The sequence below is a fragment of the Mycteria americana genome, chromosome 8 (genome assembly GCF_035582795.1).
Source record: "Mycteria americana isolate JAX WOST 10 ecotype Jacksonville Zoo and Gardens chromosome 8, USCA_MyAme_1.0, whole genome shotgun sequence".
Lineage (NCBI taxonomy): Eukaryota > Metazoa > Chordata > Aves > Ciconiiformes > Ciconiidae > Mycteria > Mycteria americana.
The window spans coordinates 3,579,244-3,600,561 of NC_134372.1; the positions used below are offsets into that span (position 1 = coordinate 3,579,244).

Consider the following 21,318-nt stretch of genomic DNA (forward strand, 5'->3'; position numbering starts at 1 on the left):
TTCATGCCCATTCTGCCATGAACAGAATTCATTCCTCCTCCTGCCCCAAAGTACTTAACCACAGAAACTGATGTATCAATTTACAAGAGCATTAAGTCTGCAAAACCTTTCTGCTTCCAGCAATGCGAGAGCTGGGCACACAACAGGTTTCCTATGTCTGCTGGCAAAGCTGGGCTAAACCACGGCTGCATTCACATTTTCAGAAGTAATCCATCTGAACAAACAAACAGTCATTTGGAAGCCAAACATGACCACTAGAACCAGCACTGTTTGGTTTAGAAAGCTGCTCAGAAACTCCCTGGCTGAGCTGCAATTCACTGCTCAGTGTTTGCAGCTACTCGTCCTTGCCCAGAGTCCCGTACACATGTGTGCAATACCAACAGCTATAGTAAGACTGTCTAGGAGTATCTGTATTACCGTTTAATTTACTACTGTGCCTACCACTGGCTAATGAGTTGATTATTTGGGGTTCTTCCCCCTCCACATGGTTTTACTCCTTCTGTTAACTCTTGTCACTTAGAACCACAAAATATGTCACGTTATCATTAAATACCATTGCTGATCAATACCTGGGAGTGAACAATTCCTCCCCCCTCTTTGGGTTAGCCTGACTAAAATAAATCCAAGCTAAAAAATACCTTGGGCAGCTCCTTGAAAATATTTTTACCTTCATTATTTCTACCTAATCCCCTGCCAACATTGCAAAACTAGGCATCTCCACTGCATCATATATTTGAAGAATAATGTTCAAGTGGGATAAGGTACAAAAAATGCTGAGGGACTGCGGTTTCTCAAACTTAGAAAAAGAGCAGCTAAGCATCAGATTAATATTCTAACCCAGTCAAATATCCTTCCCCAGGTAACAGATTGCCATTCACTGACAACATATGCCCTGAAAAGCCAGAGGTAATAAAAACTCCCATGAAAACAAAGCAGCTAAGATGGACAGAGACATGAACCTTTGCTTTAAGTAAAGGCTGAGTAATTGTTAAAATCAGTATAATAAACATGGAAATTATTCCTACTTGTCATCCTACAAAACAGGGATTTTTTTATGTATACCCTGTCCTCTGAACATAAGGCATGCCCTGAAGATAAAGCTGGTGTGTTTCTGAACATGCCAACTCTGTATGCACAGAGAATGTACAGAAATTCATATCTGGTATAGTATCATATAATCTGGATGCCACTGGGATAGCCAGACAACCAAGATCCTGGGAGTAGAGCTGCTTCTGAAGAGCAATACAGCCACAGCTACTGATTTTGGTGAGTTTTGACCAGGTCATAAGAAACAAAACCAAATTTCTTGGACTCTAGCAAGAGGATAAGAACAACAGGATGGGAAATTAATAGGTGATTTACTATAAAAGTAATTACAGCTCGTCACTTCATTGTGTTTGTGAAGGGTTTGAGAAAAGAAACTTGCCGTTCCTGCCAAGTTTTGAGAGCCTTTCATCTTCCACGGATAGGTGGAAATTTGAAATGTGCAAGAAGAAAGCATGAAGTGAACAGAATTTCTAAAGGGCATGACTGTTTTATAACCATGAGTCAGTTTTTCATCTAGGGCATAAGAATTGCTGTCAAGTGGTAAGTAATGAAATATTTCTTAAGCTGTTGGCTGGATCTTCCAACACTGCTAATTGATGCAGCCCCAGAGATTTTCAATAAAACTACGGCAACTTGGGAAAGCTCAGGGTGCGCTCTATTCTATTGCTCCTCACTGTGATTAGGAAACACACTAACAATGGGGATTGTGTATCCTTAATAAATATATATATAAACAGGACATCCACAATACAGAGCTTGTGAATACTTCAGAGAGAATTCATCCTTTTAATTCAAAACGCATAGTTAAAGTTCATATCTTTATGGTAGTGTGATGTCATCTGTCTGACTAAATCTGGAGTTGCATCTCATTTAATAAGATTATATGGACAAACAGAGTGGAAGCAATCTGCTTGAACATTTCTTGGCTGAATGGTTTCAAAAGCATCTTTTGACACTAATTTGTTGAATGGGTGACTGCGAGCAACATAAAAACAAATTAAAAGTTTTAAGTGCTTGGGCTAGATCCTCAGCTAGTAAAAAGCAAAGGTGGTCCATTAAATTCAGCATGGATTTGCTCATTTGTATCTACTGAAGATCTGGCTCTTTATGCTTAATGTGACTATACATACACTTGGGCACAGAGCTGTACTCAGCAGACAGTTTATGCTAGTACTGAGCATCCTTTAGCCCCACACTGCCAACAGGAGTGGGAGCATTTGTCAGCTCCAGAAGCTGCAGAATTCGTGCCTGTGTTCTTGCAACTGAAGTAGCTGGGAAAACCATGGGAGGCCCTGTTCTGCTAGACATGGGGGATTTGACAACCATGAATGTGTATAGCTTTTACACACAAATTGTATAGTCTAATTTACAGCAACAGATATCACACATTCGTCTACACTCATGACACAGTGAAAACTCACCAATCTTTAATATTCAGCCCTGCCACTGTCAAGAAAATACTTACAGCTGCTCCCTTCAGAGCTTGGTCCAGTGCTTCTTCCAATTTACCATAAACCCTTTAGTCTCCCCATTTTCTGTTGCATGCTATTCTCCATCCTTTTCACTAAATGCCTGTTGTGTCCACCTGATCTGCACAAACTGCTGCTTCTCCCAGCTCCCTGCTGCTGTTTTGCTCTTCCCCATCTGCTCTGCTGCACTGTTTCACTGTCCTGGGCAGCTGATGTAAATGTGCAGCTTTTTGCTCAGTTTCCCTTTCCTGTGCACTAAGGGCATGCAGTGCCTAGGAACCAGCAACAATGCTAACCCCTGAAACAGTATGTAAACATAGGGAGTTGTCCTGGTTTCAGCTGGGATAGAGTTAATTTTCTTTATAGTGGCTGGTATGGGGCTATGTTTTGGATTTGTGCTGAAAACAGTGTTGATAACACAGGGATGTTTTAGTTGTTGCTGCACTGGTCAAGGACTTTTCAGCTTCCCCTGCTCTGCCGGGTGCAGAAGAAGCTGGGAGGGGGCACAGCCAGGAGAGCTGACCCAAACTGCCCAAAGGGCTATTCCATACCATATGGCCTCATGCTCAGTATATAAAGCTGGGAAAGAAGAAAGAAGGGGGGGACATTTGGAGTGATGGCGTTTGTCTTCCCAAGTCACCGTTACATGTGATGGAGCCCTGCTTTCCTGGAGATGGCTGAACCCCTGCCTGCCCATAGGAAGGAGTGAATTAATTCCTTGCTTTGCTTGCATGCGCAGCTTTTGCTTTCCCTATTAAACTGTCTTTATCTCAAACCTCGAGTTTTCTTACTTTTGCTCTTCTGATTCTCTCCCCCATCCCACCAAGGGGGAGTGAGCGAGCGGCTGCGTGGTGCTTAGTTGCCAGCTGGGGTTAAACCATGACAGGAGTAAATAATGGAAAAGTATTTAGATAGAAATGGGAAAAGAGAGAAGACTGGATAACTGAAAAAAGGTCTGCCTGGTCTAGCTTGTCCCCCGATTTTAGTTCAAAAGAAAAATATAAAGAGATGGTATTCTAATCCTGTGCTTGTTTACCATATGCTGGATTTTCTTGAGTTTGTGTTTTTGGGTTTTTTTAAGCTAGCAACACAAAATCTGGCACCTCACACCATATTCTGTTTTCCATTACATGAGCATAATGCAGATGGAAACTGCAGTGGGTCGTATGCACGACCCACTGAGAGCAAAATTTCAACTTAATGAGCTTAAACTGAATTTAGGGAAATATTCTTGCAGCTTCTAATCAAATACCAGAATGAGGTTTTTTGGGTTAAAAGATCATTTTTAGTCAAAGAGGGTAATATTTGAACACCAGTTAGGCATCCCAGGAACAAAACGGATCTGCAGGCACTTCCATTTAAATTCAGAAGGAAATCAGTCTTCATATATCACAGTGGAAGATGGCTGCCAGCTGCAGTCAGGGAAGCATCTCCCCTCCGTACCACAGCAATTAAAAGATCATGTAATTATAGTTGATCTAGCGCCCATGGAAGTCAAAGGAAAGCCATTCATCGACTGTAATGGGCTTTGGAGCAGCTTCAAAATTTCTCCAGCATATGTAGTCCTGACACTTTGGAAACCAACAGCCTCCCAGTTTAACTACGCTCATACACAGCTAAAAAAGGAAGAAAGTGTTTTCACATCTCTTTCTTTCATCTAATATAAACACAGCCCAGCACAACTGACCATCAACTGTCTATTAAATGGACTATTTGTTGAAGGAAATAAGTACAGCAAGTTAGTATTTACCCATGGACCATTTGACAACAGTCAAGGCTTTGTTTCCTTTTAAAGAAAAGTGTCTGCTTTCAATCTAAGGGACTCAAACCTTTTGTCCAAGAAAAAGAAAATTTCTGAAGAGTGTAAGCCAAGATTGCCCCTCCTTTCACCAAAAGCTCTTTTTTAATTATGCTGGTTCATCCATGAGCACAGGATAATAAAAGCAGGCACAGAGCAAGTTTGCTGCAGCTCTCACCTTTGTGGTGGTTTCTATTAGATATTTTTAAGTTTCAAAGTTTTTCAGCTTTAACAGAAAGCCAAGTCTTCCACCAAGGGAAGGCAACAAGCATAACCCCCCACCCTCAAACATTTTCCAATCATCTAATTTCCTCAGGTAAAAACCATTATCCATTTTAGGGGGAAAAGGCCTGAATATTAAAATCAGATCATACCATATCACAAAATTTATAATAAATCCTTTCATGTGCATAACAAACATTTCAACCCTCCTGTTATTTTTTTCTAGCACTGAGTGCTATCTGCTCTGCACACATTTTAATACTGAACAGGTTTCTGAAGGAGGCTTTTGTTGAATTATTTTATAGGCACTATTGAGGACTAACTCCAAAGAGGAAGATACTTCATCATCGCCAAAAATCCCCAAGTAGCTCCACAAATCCACATGCTTTTGTGACCAAGATGTATTTACCATGTTTGTTAGCATTTTCCTCTTGACTCCTCAGGATTTTGTGGTTCTTCAGACATACTTGATTATTCACAGATTGCATTGCTGGGCATAAGCCCAATTTATCTATAGACCTTAACTCCCCAACTACCATTCCCTTCTCTCCACTCCATCCAAGGATCTAAAAAGCCTTCTGACAGAGAAGTTCATTATATTAAATTCATTTCTGAAAACGGTATGGTTTCACCCCTCCAAATGGAAGTCAAGTCTTAGTCATCCTGTGAAGGCAATGAGAAACCAGCCTAACTGAGCCTGGAAATTTGGTGGCTAGATGCATTGATCTCAAAATCCAGTTATTGCTCTGAAGTAACATTTCCCAAGCACCCACATGATCTATAAACTCAGTCCTGCTTTCAAAAATTGCTATATTTAAGTTCTTGTAGGTGCTGGTTACTTTCACTGGGGAGTAAACTTGAGACCCAAATCATATCTGAAACAGGACTAGGGGTACTTCCACAAAATTTTATTCATTAAGTCCATTTGTCACAAGGCTGGATTCGGTCTCCGTGTCTATGATGAACTGCACCACAAACTCTATAGCTAGAATGTGACTGAAGTGTCTCCACATCCAGGATGCCAAGATGCTCTTCTGCATCTCAAGGCAACCTTGAACCATCCAAGGGCCCACCTCAGTCTGAAATCAAGGGAAGTCCAATAAAACTGGATTTCTTCATGAAGAGTGGCAGACGTTTGACCAAACACACATGTATGCTGGGAACCTGAACTGAACACCTTTAGCAACAGCCATGTATTTAATTTATTCAAGACTCTCTGCTGCCTCAGCCTCACAGCAAAAAAACAACCCAGAAAAACCACCACAAAAACCCCAAAAGGAGATTATTTGCCCAGATGAAAAAAGTTACCCTTGAACCTGACCTTTTTTATTTATGCACTAAAACAGTGGCGGTTACCACCTCTTCCCAATACACAGGATGCCTGAAACAATTAAAGAAGCTGTGGAACAAAACAGAGGAACGCATTAATCTGTTGAACAGGAGTGCCACCCGCTTCACATTATACTGAGACAGATGAGGCCAGCAACTGCCTGATCCAGAAAACATCTGCTAAACAAAATCAAAATTAATGATAACCAGAATAAGCTCTTTGATGGCCAATTCTCACCCAGCTGCCAGGAACCATCAAAGACCCACTCGCAGCAGCAGCCAATTAGTTACTAATGCAAAAGAGTTTACGGGAGCAGGATCTGAGCTCAGGGCACCAGCAAGACTCACAGCACTCAGCAAGACACTGCTGCACCTTTAGGTGGATTTGCAGTACGCCGATGCATATGGAAAACCTTGTCTGGACCTTTTTCTCCCTGAAATGCTCCAGGGTCAGAGTTTACATACTCTGCCAGCACCTAACCAACCTTGACTTGCATCCCCAATACCATCATGCAGTTCTGTGCTGAAAGAGCAACTTTTCATTAAAAAAAAAAATCTACAATTTGCAACACTAAGAAGTGCCAAACAAGCATTAGGAGGCAGTCTCTGAAATCCCACAGCAGTACACTCTTTCAAGTGTGTAAACTCATGTTTGTTTTAAAAAGTTACTGCAAGAATACTCAACACCAACACACACACTGAAAGAAAACTGTATTTTTCTCCTACCTTTTCTTCTTGTAACTTCAAACCCTCTGGAGTCCTATAAGGAAAGAGAGAATTTTTTTGTGGGTTTTTTTTTTTAAATACAAGAATTGTTCAAAGGCAGCATGAACAGAAACCCCTAAAAACATTACTCATTGTCCCAGAGAAGCATCTGTGAAGCTCTACACAATAACTGAGGAGTAGTTACAAGCATACATTTCAGTTTGTCCACAGATATTTAATGGATCAATATATCACCTAAAATTATTCATCATTCTGTGATAAGTTACATGGTAGAGCACAGTATCTTTCTTAAAATGGATTTTTTTTTCTTCTATTGATGTTAAAAGGGAGCAGCTAAGAGGGTTATTATTACTATACCAAGGATTTAGGGTTGAGGAGGGAGGAGCCATTACAGATATTTTTAGCAGAGACTTGTTCAAATACCTGAATAATTTCAAAGCAACCGGTCTACTCATGCTTAGAACTGAGGGCTCATTCCAATCTTTGCACACCTACATTATTTGCCCTGTTTCTTGCAAAGCATCACTACCATCTCTAATAAAGAAACTTCTTTTAAAAAGACGACATTGCATAAAGTCTCAAAGGGTATCGCATCCCCAGACAACACTACCTACTTATACTAATGGTGAGACTCCACAGGAATAAATAGTTAATTCCAAGCAGTAAGATTATTTATGGGATAATTACTAATACTTAAAATTTCCATCATTCGAGTTACTTCTTGCAACCAGTATTAAAAATAGTGGAATCACAGAGGACTCTCAAAGACCATCTTGCCTGGAGTCACGTTGACCTGGACAGTGCCCGCTGACGGATGACGCAGGATTAACCCCACCGAGTGCCAGCTTAAACCTGGAGGACCCCAAAGTGCCATCAGGCCCCAGACCGTCTCCACCATGGTACCCCCACAGCACAGCCACAGGGAAGAGGAGCAAGCTCTCCAGACCCCTGCCAAAAGCTCCTGAGGCAGGTTTTTATCCTTGTGGATGCGCCTTGTTTAACCTCATTTCATTCCCTTAGTGCTCGCTGTTCTCAGATGTTTATCAGAGAATGAAATAAACACATTTGTTTCTCTCCTCCTTTTGATAGGGAAATAACACATGGCCTGCCCAGACATCTGAGCTTTCTGGCCCACCTGATGCTTATGATGATTTTATTTGTACTTTTTCACTTTTTTTAAAAAACAAAGCACCTCCCTGCAGACCACGTTTAGACAAAGGGAAGTACAGTGCTACACATCTAATGAAATATATCCACCGTCCCCTTCTGCGGTACGGAGCACCCTGCCACAGGGTAATTGAAAGTACGGAAAGCTGCCACCGGAGCACACGATAAGAAATGCAGAGCTTTTCAAAGTGAAAGAAGATAGAAATAAACAAAAGAAAAAAAAACAGCTCAGAGAAGTAACAACAGCACCTGCTCAGCTAACTCCTGAAGCCCTCACCTCCCTCACCTAGACCACACATCAGGTAATTCCAAACAAGGTGTTTTATTCAGGGATTTAATATCACACACACTACAGCAGTGTAGCTACTCATTTACTGCCCACAGAAATGCTCCCCGGCCTCCTGTCCCCCTCCCAGGACCCCAGCAAGGCCCAGCTCCGGCAGGGCCCGCCATGACCGAGGCCTTCCTCCGGCCCCGGGGACCGCACCACATCACACGTTTCCTGGCCCAGCTCTGCTCAAACGTAGCGACAATTTATACTTTGTCCATTGTCACCAGTTGTGTAGGCAGGAGATGCTGCTGCTCTCTCCTACAAGTGACCAGCAAGCTGGTTTTTTCCCCAAAAACAAAGCTTTCGCCAAAACCAAGAAGGATCAGAACAGCAGAAACGGTCTCCTTGGCACCCTCCAAGTCAACCGAGGGGGATAAACAAAAAATGGGTATTTGCTTATAAAAATACTAAGTCATTATTCCCCGTAGGATGCTACCTCAGTGATCTTGAGAAATATGTAAAATGGCATTCAGGATTAGTACAGACTTCAAAGCATTTATCCTCTTCAGGCAGCAAAGCTCTGAGCTGCGTAGACAGTTACACTCCAGGGACCTCTCAGAGCTTTTCAAAATATTAGTTTGAGAGGTGGGGCACAGGATAAAAAAAATTCAGACTACTGAATGCCTGCTATCATTAAGCCCGTGTACATGTAATATATGCAAAAGGGAAGAGTACTTTTAAAGTTCCCCTGGAGTCCCTCACTTTAACAAGCTGCTTGAATTCTCTGCAGTTCAAAAGCTTAGAAACACTAAAACTAATTACAACTATTACACTGATCAAAAGAAAAAAAAGACAATCACGCTCTATAAAAATTCAAGTGTCAGCTCACTTGTATTAAATACTCTTTTGGTATTTCCATGAAAAGAACTGCATAGACATCGTGAAAAACAAAGGATGGTCTTCAAAGTTTCTCTTCTTTTACTCTGTTCCCCTTATAATTATAAGCTCTAATGAATGTAAACTACCCCAAAAACAGATGCAGGATTCAGAGGAAAAGCTTGTTAGAAATGCAAAGGGAGAAGGTCAGGTCAGGCTGCAAGTCGTCGCTTCTCATTACCTGGGAGAATACCAGCACTTGGTATGTCCCCTAAAACGTCCCCTTCCATGGAGGAAAGACCAATGGCATTGAAAACACTCAACATTTCCAAAAAAAGGAAATGGGAAAAATACCTGGCAACCATGGCAGGGCTTAAAGAGCAGCCGCAAAAAGGCATCAGCTCCAGGTAGAGACACAACTGTGGTTTCTATCCCTCTAGTAGAGTCAAACTATGGCAAGGACTCTCATTTTTCTTAGTTTGCCTCAGCCAAATCATCTCTCTCTTCTGTAGCACAGAAAAGAAGAAACAATGCTAATTTTACTCCTTGAGGGCATGTTGAACATAAGACCTTTCTATCAGTGATCTACTAAGAGACTATTACCACTAAGAGACATCACCAGCAAGTCTGGCCACAGGCACAGCACCGTGCTGCATGCTAGGACTTGGGCAATCTTCACAAAAAGGAGTAGTCACCCTTTCTTTGAAGTGTAAGATACTGCTCTCAAGTGAAAATCACACGGAGGTTTTAATCGTGTTACTAGTAGAGAACCAAACTATTTTGATAAAAATGACACTAAAGTTCTCAGATGCATTGCCCGAGGAAGAATACTTTTCTGCAGAAGCCATAAAGCAGATGGTTATAAATGAGACTTATTTCATGGGCACCATTTAATGACTGCAAATTCCTTTAACTAAAAATCTAATTTTATCAGAGCATAAATCATACGCTTTGAAGGGAAAAATTTGTTTCAGATTTCACATTCCTTCTATAAAGCTTCTTCATGAATAGCATTTTAAATAGCATTTCATTAATGCACTACAACAGTTTTATTTGTCAAGGTTCGCTTTTAGCACCTATTTTCCTCCTTTTTAATGTTAGTTAATTGAACGCAGAATAAAAGGCCCCTCTGTTCTGTATGTGAAGTGCCTAATCATTGTTATTTGGAAATCAATGTAGTGTGTTTGCTCCAGTATTACTTTTCACCAGGCATGTAGCTACTGAAAAACCACCTCTCCAAAAGACTAACCAACCCAGTGTCAACGCATAAGCGCAGACATAGCGTTATCAAGTACGATTACTAATCCTACCTGGATTAGGAGGGACAAAAATGAAAATAAAAATCAGAAATACAGTTCGCTACCCGCTGTCACACAGCTTCACTCCCCCGTAGCTGCCGTGTGTTGCACATCAAACACCTGCATGAACCTTATGCAATTTAACAACTGTTTTGCACAAAGTCCTTTTCCGCTCTTACAAAAAGGGAACGTCAGTCTTTCAGAAGACAGCATCTAGATGTCCTGCCAAGACATAATAGCCTGTTTGTGTTATAGCTCCTGATTAATGCTGAATCATGGGCCCACAGACGAGCAGAGCACTTCTGGAATGAAGAATCAGATTTCATTCAGAACAAACACAGGGGGGACAGGGGACTTCATTGTGCAGCATTAAAATACAACTACACAGGGGGAATACACAATATAGTACAGTGCTTGATAGCCAACGTGCTGCAAACCGATTTACTGACAATCATTAGTGATGGATCCAAGCAGCAAAACCACTTTCAGGCTGTTTGGTATCAGTGTAAATAAAACCTTTAAACACCTCTCTATAAAAACATATCTAGATGTGTCTTGTATACCCACAAAGAACATATTGTGCACCACACAACACAGCAATGCTCTCTTCTTCCTGTAAATCCCTGCTGCAGGGAGAGCAGGCTACGTGAGCTTCTGCTCTTCTGCTGCCGAAGCGGGAGGCCCCTCATCTCTTGACTCCGCTGGAAAAGGAGGGGGCATCACGCTGTTTGCGGGGAGCACACAGCACCTTCCCAGCTCAGGCTCCGACTTCCACCAGAACACGTTACGGTCAAAGGCTTCCTTTCTCAAATATTGTATTTTACTTCAGTCTCCACTGAACTCTGGTTTTTTGCACTCTCGGATAATGGAAGATTTGGCCTCAAGTCTCCTATGGTTGAACCAACCCAAGTTTGCTGGACAGCCCTATTCGGTGTCTTGGTGTACACCCTTCGGGGTGCTGCTTTTGAACGGCTTTAGCAAGTGAAGCCCAGGAAACGCAGAACCACCACCACTACACTAAGAATACTAATTTCTCTGTTAAGATCACTTCAGCTTAGCTTTATTACACCAATGCTAACCAGCAGTTGATCCTTTTCCCTTGTTAGAGCTGCACTCAAGTAAATGGGGTGGGCAAGGAAGGACCATGTGCATGTTCCTCTTAGATTACAGGCAAGACCAACGCACTGCAGGGCTAATTTCTGATTTGGAAAATAATGATGTATAAAGCCCAAGAAATTGCTGTACCAAACTGCGGTGACTTGTTTGTCATGTAGAAATCTAATTCCCACCCCTCAAGGGCAATCCCTATTAACAACATCCACATATTCTCTCCAGCCAAGGAATGAGCAGAACAGTCACGTGGATGCTTTAACTACACAAAATTATTATTGCAGCATGAGCAAGGGGAGGTCATTCAGAAACGAAGCTAATCCAGGACTGTCTGCAGCAAGCACAGTACGAAGCAGAGCTTCTCCAAAGCTTTAAAACATCCGTGGGACTGGGGACAAGACGTGGACACACAAACAAGCTGCTCTCGAAGCTCTCCTCAACTCTAGGAAAGTGACATAGTCCAGGCTTTAGGCAGGTAATATTAACCATCTACAGCAGGTTAAAAAGTGTCATTAGGTATCCAGAATTTATAACTGCTTGATGCATGTATAAAATCACATCAGTAGAAGCTGCTGTGCATGATTAAAAGCAATCTGCCAACCTGGATCCTACAACTGTGGACCAGACATTAAGATGTAGCATATAATACACCCCCTTAGCAGCCTTTTAAATAAAAATATGCCAACCCACGACTAAAATTGCCCACGGTTTGACAACAATCACAACCACACATGCTGTGTCATACGCTCGGTTGGATGTATTTGTGCCGCACACTCCTGTCCACAAGGCACCTGGACAGCCCCAACGCCGCCCCGTGGGGCTGCAGACCAGGCACAAGAGATGGAGCGTGGGACAAGGCTCCCTGCCCCAAAATACTGCTCCGAAATGCATGCGGAGCCTAGCACTGTTACAAATTACAGTAGCTACAGTAGTAATTTATACTTGGTTTGCAAGGGATGTGCAACGCACACAGGCACTCTACCAACAGGGAGGGAAAAAGGACTGTTTCCTGATTTTTCTGTACCAGTTGTTTTTCCTCTTGTCCCTGCACATCCACGTGTGGCCACATGCAGCTTCCCGCATTCTAATTTGAAGAGAAAAGTGAGCATGCTTCGCAAGGTTAGTAATTAAACAGTCACAATTGGGCTTGAAATCAGGAAAGACAGGGTCCTGTCTGCTATTTCTACCTAGTTTTCCTTTGACTAAAGCCAGAGGATGAGCGCTTATAATCCAGACATGCGCAGAGGCACGTCACAAACAGGAATCACCGAGCAATAGCTCGATGTAGTATTTTAAGGTGCAAGTCTTCACAGTACAGCGTCTCTTTGTAGTTCTCTTTCCCAACTTCCTCCATTTGCAGACCAGTATTTACAGATTTGTATACGGCTGTGCATTTGCCATGCTCTTTTTGTTAGCAGGCTCTGATCCCACAAGCCTGATGCTTAACATGTACCACCAAGTTTGGTACCAAACAGGTACCAACTGCCCTCAAGGACAGCAATTCATAGGATAACCTTGCAGCGCTTCCAGTCTCCTGTCCTTTAACACCGATTTAGATTTAGTCAAAAGGGGTCCTTTTTTAATGACCATAAGCAAAGGTTAACATAGGGGACTTTGCCAAAAACAATTAACGTAGCAGATGGAAGAGATGCAGAAGAACAGGTAACATGTTTCAGATCCACGAGTTGTCTGTATTGCTGGACTGTAGCAACCCTCTTACCAGACACTTTGTGGAAGAGACTGCAGTGCTTGTGCAGGGGGATAAATCAAATTCAGCACATGCAGCTGGGCTCATGCTGGGTCTATCACTAAATTAGATGTTACCTCTGCACACACCAAGTCTCCAGGGACCTGCTCTCAGGCTCAGCCTAACTGCTGTACAATTTCTAAATATACAGCCCTGACTCATTTAGCAAATTAATAAAGAAACGGCTGCTCCTATTAATAGATTATCATCCCAGGGACTTTTTTTTTCCCCCCCTTCGGAGCATGCTCTTCCTTATCTCAAGTGAAGGGTCAAGAAAATTACACTGACATCCAGTACAGGGCTAGGTGAGGCACTCTGCATACGGATTGTGGCATTTGCAGTGGTTATGATGAATACGCAGCTTAGTTTGACAATCAGGATTTTCTGTTTACAACCATGAACACAGTATATTTTCAAAAAAGATGCTAATGAGGCAGAGAACATCCACTTTATTTTTTTGAGCCAGGCATGATGAAGAAAAATCACACACTGCTGTTTAGAGAAAGCTTGCTATCAGTACAGACACTGGCAATTTAGATTTGTCCTGTCTGGTATAAACATTGAGAGAAGCTCTGATGTCTCACATCACACAGTATCATCTGCTCACCCATACGGTAGCTAATTGAGATAATTACTGCATCTCTGATTTTACTCATTACTATTTCTGGACTTCAGATGAGAAACACCAGGTATAGCTCCATACATTTTCACATTGTCATAGGGAAGCTCATGGGATGCCTGGTTTAGAAACCTCCAACTTGCAGATGTACCCTTCCCAATCAAAAACACTAAGAATTCCCCTGCTTGATGGTAGGAAGTACTTTAAGTAGAACTGTCTTCCTTTAAAAACTACCACTACAGGCTTTTTTTTGAAGGGAGGATATGCTACATTTGGAAAAAAGATTAGTCAATATTTAGTCTTTTAAGGTTAAGTAGCTTCTGAACAGAATATCAGAAAATGTAACCCTCTGCCACATCATAGTCAAGTTAAAAATGCCTTAGATTGTTTTTTTTATTATTTGCAAGACATTTCACTCTGGTCTTATTCTCTGCTTCAGGAATATACCAGCATTTCCCCAGCTAGGTATGATTTTTCACAGTTGCTCAACTGTGACATGAGAAAAACTTACAGAAATTTGATTCCTGGGGTCAGTTTGTGCCACAGCTCAGCACAGAGCTGGGCACCCCGAGCCCACCGTCCCTCCACTCCCCAAGAGACAGCGTCCAAGCAGTAGCTACCTCCAGCGACGGCACCGAAATTCAAGGTCATTAGTATCGAAGGCACCGCTTAAACTGCAGGGAGGGCACCCCTGTAGCAGCTGGTGGTCCTGGTTGCTGCTAGCTGGAAGGTGATAGCCCCCAGCAGGTTGGGCAATGCAGGCCCACCAAGAGGTATCACACACTGCATCTTACCAGAAGTTTAAAAAAAATAAAGGAAACAGCATTTTGGTTCTGTAAGGGACCGCATACACGAGGGTTTCATCTTTAAGTTGTGCTATAGATGCATCCTAACAATCCCTGACACACTCAGCATTGAACCATAACCATCTACGGAAACTAAAATTCTTCAAATTTTATGCTGTTATTCAAGTATACAGCACCTGCCTTGTTCCAAGTAACCCAACATTCAAATTTTCTACTACTTTGAGCATAATAGCCCCTCATAAGATATAGCACTTATTAAACCCTCTGGGTACACGGGAGGAGGTAGGTGGGGTTTGGGGGTGCAGAGGAAGGACCCCAACATGTGTATCCAAATACTATGAAAACATTCCACAGCACCCTGAACTGCAGATACTGATAACCAGCACCCAGGGCAAAAGCTTCTCATCTCCACAGGGATAATATACTAGTTAAGATTTAGAATGGTCTACAAACAGCAATTACAGCTCGTTAGAGATAGCACATAAATGCAGGTAACAAGGAGTGAATTATCAGTACATACCAAAGTGATACAAAAATAAATTTAAGTCTTCTCTCCCTTTACCTTCATTAATGTTTAAAACAGGAGCAGGCTGTAGCCCAGTATAGATTTTACTTCAAATCTGATTCTTTCCTTACTTTCTCCAAACTTACAAGCAGGAAGAGCACACATATGGCAGAGAATACATTACTAATAATAATTCTTAAAATACCAGGATATTAGATCTTCAACTGCATATAAAACTGGTACACTGTGCCTGTCTTATCCCAAGCTCATGCTCTGAAATTATGCCTCTGTTTGAATTATAAGCCAAAGCTTTTATCAAAAGCCTTTGCAGTTTTATACCTTACTTCCCAAAGCACTCCTGGCAGATAAGGAAACATGACTTTGCTGGGGAAAGAAGCACAAAAACATCCCCATGACTCCCCTGCTACTTGGAATAACCAACTGTGGTCTTCAGCTGCAGCAGTAAGTGAAACAGCATTTAAGAATCTTAAGATAATTAAGAATTTCAGCAATAATTGATACTCCTGGACAAGCACAGTTGAGGCTGTGAGTGGACTCCAGAGGGATGCTTTATCCTGTGCAGGATGGCACTGAAGGGCTGGGATGACCCAGCTCTTTGCAGTCATAGTGAAGGTTAAGGTGACATTTATTACTTGGAGATTTTAAGCAGTTCAGGTGCCATGCAAGTAATAACTAATGACCAAATCAAACAATGGATATCCTATACAGCAAATACCCTCCAAATGCCAGTAAGAAAGTTATGGTACCTTAAAGAAATGAGCATGTTTGCTACATTCATTAGCATGAAAATAAGTGTTGGTGTAACTACACATGATACCTTGAGGTTGGCGATATAATTTAAGGCATAAGCCAGATCAGGTAACAAACAATGGGTAAAAATTATCAAGGAACTGAAATATTGGCACAGCTGGTCTAGTCTACCCTCGAGTTGTGCTCTCAGTCCAAATTAGATATACCACTGCACACCAACAGTGTCTTGCTCCTTACGGGGAACAGACAGCTAAGGTGCATCAGTGAGGGATGAACATCTTGCAGCACGGAGAGGGGAAAAGCAAACGTGCCAGTGCTTGGATCTGCAAGAGCCACTGGTACCCGTGTGAGCACTCCGAGCGTCACCTGTGAGCTCTGTGCCGGAGGAGCCTCCCAGGGACACAGCTCTTCTCCCCACAGGAGTGTGGGGTGCTGGGCACATGTTTCTGGTGTCTTATGAGACTTCTTAAATAGGTGGACGGGTGGCAAAAATAGAGCATGGCATGAAAGCCAAATAAGAACGATTAAGTATTTCTACAAAACCGCAGAGCAGTTCTGGTTCCGTAGCCCAGAGCACACTGCAGGACACCTGCCAGCCTGTACTGTAACCGTTCAGGAGCTATCAGTGACATCCAAATATTTCCTTTAACAATTCAGCACAAAACAGCTATGCATGTACCACAACACAGGATTATTCTCCACTTTCACACTATCCAGCTAGGACAATATTGTTCAGGCTACCTGCCAGCAGTGCCCTGGAAAACATAACACAGAATTTAATTTCTGAGACGCAGTGCTGTGCTGACTTGTGTTTGAGGAGCTCCCTGCAGCAGCTGGGAGACCCGCTCCTGGAAGAGCCGATGAAGACCTGCAGCATTGCTCTGCTGCACCATGGGTTGACAAGAGGAGATGAGAAACTTGCCCCAAAAACCATGGCAAAACCAGCTTGGCTTCAGCACATACAGAAAAGCAGCCTCTCACACAGAAAGCAGGGAACAGAAGGAAAGCTAGCTATCAAATTTCAATATTTAATAAGATGCTTTTGTAAAATATCCCAGTAGGTTGAAAAATCAGTCTGAGCTACTAGTGTGGATTACCTCGTAGAGACTGAGTGGAGTAGCACCACTGGCTTTCCATCAGAATCTCCTGGCCAAGTTCTCCAAATGAGAACTGCAGGGTTATTTCAGATCCAGGTTATGTTTCTTTTCTGCTATGCTCGTGCTGGAAACTCCCTTCAGCCACCACCGGGGACAATGTCTCCCAGGGCTACATTTTTGAGAATTCCTTTCTTGAAAGGAGAGGTGACCCCAGATCTGCACCACCTGGTACTTCATGGGCAACTCAAAACTCTTCTAAAGCCAGCACAGAGTGGCCCATGAAACGTGGTCACCTCTAAACTGTCCACCTTTAACATGGAATCAGCCTTGCTGAAGACAGAGGCAAAACCTGTCCAAGAACATCACCCCAGAGCAGGTGAGCTCTATGGTTAGGTATTTTGGCATATACTCCACTCAGTAGGATTTAGCCCCATGATGGGTCAACCCTGGGAAGCTGTACCTCCTAGCTCCAAAGAAGTCCATGGGCAGCACCCAGAAGCTTCAAGAGCTTTCCAGCACCCTCACAATGTAAAGTTTCACAATGTAAAAGTGACAGCAATATTCTCCAAAAATTAATATGGACCAGGCAAGTTGCAGCTTTTCAGTTAAATACGAACATTGTCCTTTTTTTAATTAGGTTTTCTATTTGAATTCATTCTCCACCCATGGAATTTCAGACTGCATGCACGTGTTTATTAACTATTCTAATCAGGACTAAAAATATTTCAGAAAACAAACCTCTTCTCAGGAACACCCCATAAATTTGAGAGTTGGAAGGCTGAGCATCAGGAAAACATACACCGCTGCTGTGTTAGAGAGTTAATTTCTCATGCAGAAGGGCTGCATATTGCAGTCTATGGCCTCAAGACTTATTTTTCCTTTATAAATGCAAAGCACAACCACAATAATTCTACCACAGACCATGAAGAAATCGATTTAGCAATCTGAACATAAATTAAGCAGTGTTTTTGATTCAGTAAACTTGTTCCTATGTAGATCAGAACAAGTATGAGTGAAGGTCAGTGACCCATACCCAAGTATTTACTTTCATGAAGTTCATAGAAATTTTAGATCAGAGCATACTTCAAATTATTTGACCTGTAAATTAACCCTTTAGACATTTTAAAAGCAATTTTAGTGAATTGCTAGGAGCTTTTCTATTTGTGATTCAATGTTTTAAAGGCGTGTTAATGGAATTACATATTAATCAAACCACAGATTTGGTAACTAACAAACACTTCTCATGAGCAAGGAGCTCCAAATTGAACAAAGCCAAATATCACTAGAAAAGCATTTCAAGTGATTTTCATTATTAAAAACATATTATGGCTAAACTATTTTCTGAAAGATAAGCTAAACACATTTTGAAAGAAAACAGCAGTTACCTCAATGTCACTGACAGACCTGAAAGCTACGTTCAGGGCTTCCAGATTCATCTTGGTGTTTGGTGCCACACCATATAAACGCTATTTCTTGCGGAATAAGCTTTCTGTACAGTTACTTTTTTAAAAATCTGCCTTATAACTTACATCCCTTGAAGCTATTTTAACTGCATTCTTTGTACATTAAAAATGTTAATATTCACACCTGTTATAAATTCTATGCAAATCTGAACAAATACATTTCTAGCTTAGATCCCTTCACCTCAAGCAAGATCAAGTAATTGGTACAATAACTTCATGGTTTTTAGAGAAAGATCAAATGAATTTGTCTTTCAAGCAGTATAATAGTTCTACAATTTATGTTAAAGTAAATCATTTGAGTAATGAATTTAGTTCCTCAGAGTAACTTTTTCAAAAAATCAAAACTAATATGCATTAGTGAAGAATGAGACTTTTTTTAAAGGCAAAAGCATGCAAAATGTTTGATTATTTTTAATAAAAAGCAAAAGTGATCTGAGACGATACACAATGTGTTTCGCAGAGTGCCAGCGTACTACCTGAGTCCACACAGCAACAAAATAACAGTGAGGTGCAGAGGGGAATTGTTTTTCTTCACTTTTACAGAACAGAGCACGGATACCTCAAGGAAAAAGTACACCCGAGACAAAACTCGGACCTGCGGAATCTCCAGCTCCACTGAAATGATTTTCAAGTCCTGCTGAGCAGTGAAAAGCATCTTTTTAATTGGCTTAAACTGCTTTATTGAAATAATGCACACAACTGTGGGTACTTGTAGATGGGATGTGACTGGGAGAAATGGGATTCTCCAAGGAGAGCAAAATCCTGAGGCTTAAATAGATCCAACTGCAGCACGGATGCATCAAGGGCTCATCATTAGCCTGGCACTGACTGTGTCTGCCAGTACGTAAGTGTTCTAGGCAAAGGCAATTAAAAAAATACCAAAATGTCCTTTCACTTGCCTCCACCACCATCTCCGACTTTCAGGCATTTGAGCAATCATTTAGCAAACCTACGATAATCAGGAACTAATTAAATAACTAAAATCGTTTCAGCATTCATCATTTTTTCATGAAAGTCACATTTCTAGATTTTTATGGCCTTATTCGCATGCCTCGGACTCAGACATGTGAAAATCTGAGCCTACCCACATCTGTGCAGCAAGCTACACTGCCAGCTCTGGTCCAGAAAGCCACCGTCCCTGCTGGAACAGCCTGCACCGGACGCCTGTCAGAATGGGGACCTGCTTAATCCGCATCACCGCAACGAAAACCAACACTGTCACCTTCAGCACTGAAAACAGGTTCAGGTGGTTCTCCACTCCCACAAGCCCAGGGACTGAATGCTGAAGAGGGCATTACTGTCCTGCATTAATGCATCAGGCCAGGCATTAGGGGTCTTCTCCAGCTGGATCGAGATCACCGTCCCTCGCTATGGCCACTGTGATCCCTTGGTCCCTTTCTGACTACTTTGTGCTTCACAGGGGTTTGACATCAGAAAGTCAGGAGGGAAACGCTCTGGGCAGTAACTGTGCTGGTTCTCTCAGAACCACCTATGGCCCTGTTTTCCTTTTTTTAAGCAGCAAAAGGACTCCTTTCAGGTTTCACCTGAAGGTCCAGTGACCCGAATGAAGAGCCAGGACAAAGTTTGCTTATTAAATTTAGTTTCATTGGTCCCAACAGCCCCAGGACAGAGCGCACCATAAAGTCTTTGGGACAAAGATGGCATCTCTACAATGGCCAGATGCACAAGTGCACTCCCAGAACAATGACAATATACTCAAAAAGTGTAAGAGCTTCTGCTTCACAGTTTGTACCCAATCACTCTTTCTTTGCTGACCTCCTCAGCGGGTGTTTAATACAAATATACATGGATAAGCCCTCACTTGTTTTCTGTTTTCACAGTACAGGAAGCCTGAACACAGCACAAAAATAGAAACACAAGAGTTGTAGCTGCAGCAGCAGCTGATGTACAGTACCTCTTGATGCAACCTTCCTGCGTCCAAATACAGCCTTCCGCTCCTGTCCGCGTCCCTCCATCCCCTCGTGACCGACAGGAAAACCCCAAGCAATACGAGAGATAACCAAAAGCTTCTTGATTTCATCCTTTCACGTCTGTTGAAAACAAGAGAACAGTCATAAAACAATCATCTCGCAACAAAACTCAGCTCAGATTCAATAACACGGCAGAAGCTTCAGCTGATGGCACCCGTCCACACTCGGTCAGTGCTGATGGAGCTTTGCAGACTCCCACAGCACATGCAGCAAAACACCGATTTTCCTGGTTTGCGCCCATTAGTGTATTGGCAATGAGTTCCCACACGTAGCAGTTCTGTGAAATATTGACCCCAAAACTATCCTCCACAGGACACGCTGTTCCCAGCCTGTTCCCACGCAGCACCTGCAGAACCAGAGCTCTGGGATTTCTAAATCTAACTACTGCGGCCGAGAGCAAGCCACATCAAAACACAAGATTATGGCACTGTGGAAGCCAACGGGTGACTTCATCCCATCTCCAGAACCCTTAGCAGCACAGGGTCACTCATAGCCATGGACTCACACTTGTACCCTCAGCAGATCTTCAGGAAAGCCCCAGACACCCGCGTTCACATCTTTGACCACAGGAGGCTTCCAGCAATGTGACAGAAAATATCATTATTCCCCTCAGATTCAGAGGATGACGCTGCCTCGAGCACATACAGCCACCGCCACCCCCTTAGGCTAAGATCAGGTCTGCAGGGCCAGCCAGTGAGCCGGGGTCTGACAGCTGACACCCAAAATGCAGGAACAGTCATTCTTCCCCCGGATGAGGGCACCTGCCCAGCTGGTCACCAAACCCACTAAAACTTGCAAGACCTGAAGCAAACTCTGTGCCGAAGAGGGCTGACGCGTTTCTCCAACCACGATGTAGGCGTGCCCCTCCTGGGGCTGCGATTTCTCCGCTCATTTGCCTCTGTCCCAAACAGAGACATTTCCAACCCCTCCCAGACTCATCCTACTCAACAGCAGCACCATGCCCCACCACAGCCCCGCACCAGCCGCAGGACGCTGGGAAGATGTG

The 21,318-nt window shown here is 42.6% G+C and overlaps 1 protein-coding gene across 3 annotated transcripts in view; it reads right to left on the reverse strand.

Annotated features, from left to right (window-relative positions):
• Positions 1–20,362, reverse strand: part of FSTL4 (follistatin like 4) — a 243,464-nt gene extending 223,102 nt beyond the window's left edge. For 2 of the 3 annotated variants that reach the window (XM_075509798.1, XM_075509799.1), the window contains exons 1-3: positions 20,232–20,362; positions 13,911–13,915; positions 6,592–6,615 (exon numbers count right to left, since the gene is read on the reverse strand). In XM_075509798.1, coding sequence (XP_075365913.1) covers positions 6,592–6,615; positions 13,911–13,915; positions 20,232–20,362 — 160 coding nt within the window. Of the gene's footprint in view, positions 1–6,591; positions 6,626–13,910; positions 13,916–20,231 lie in introns of all 3 variants that reach the window. The other variant, XM_075509797.1, reaches the window with a different exon arrangement.
• Positions 20,363–21,318: the final 956 nt, after the last annotated feature.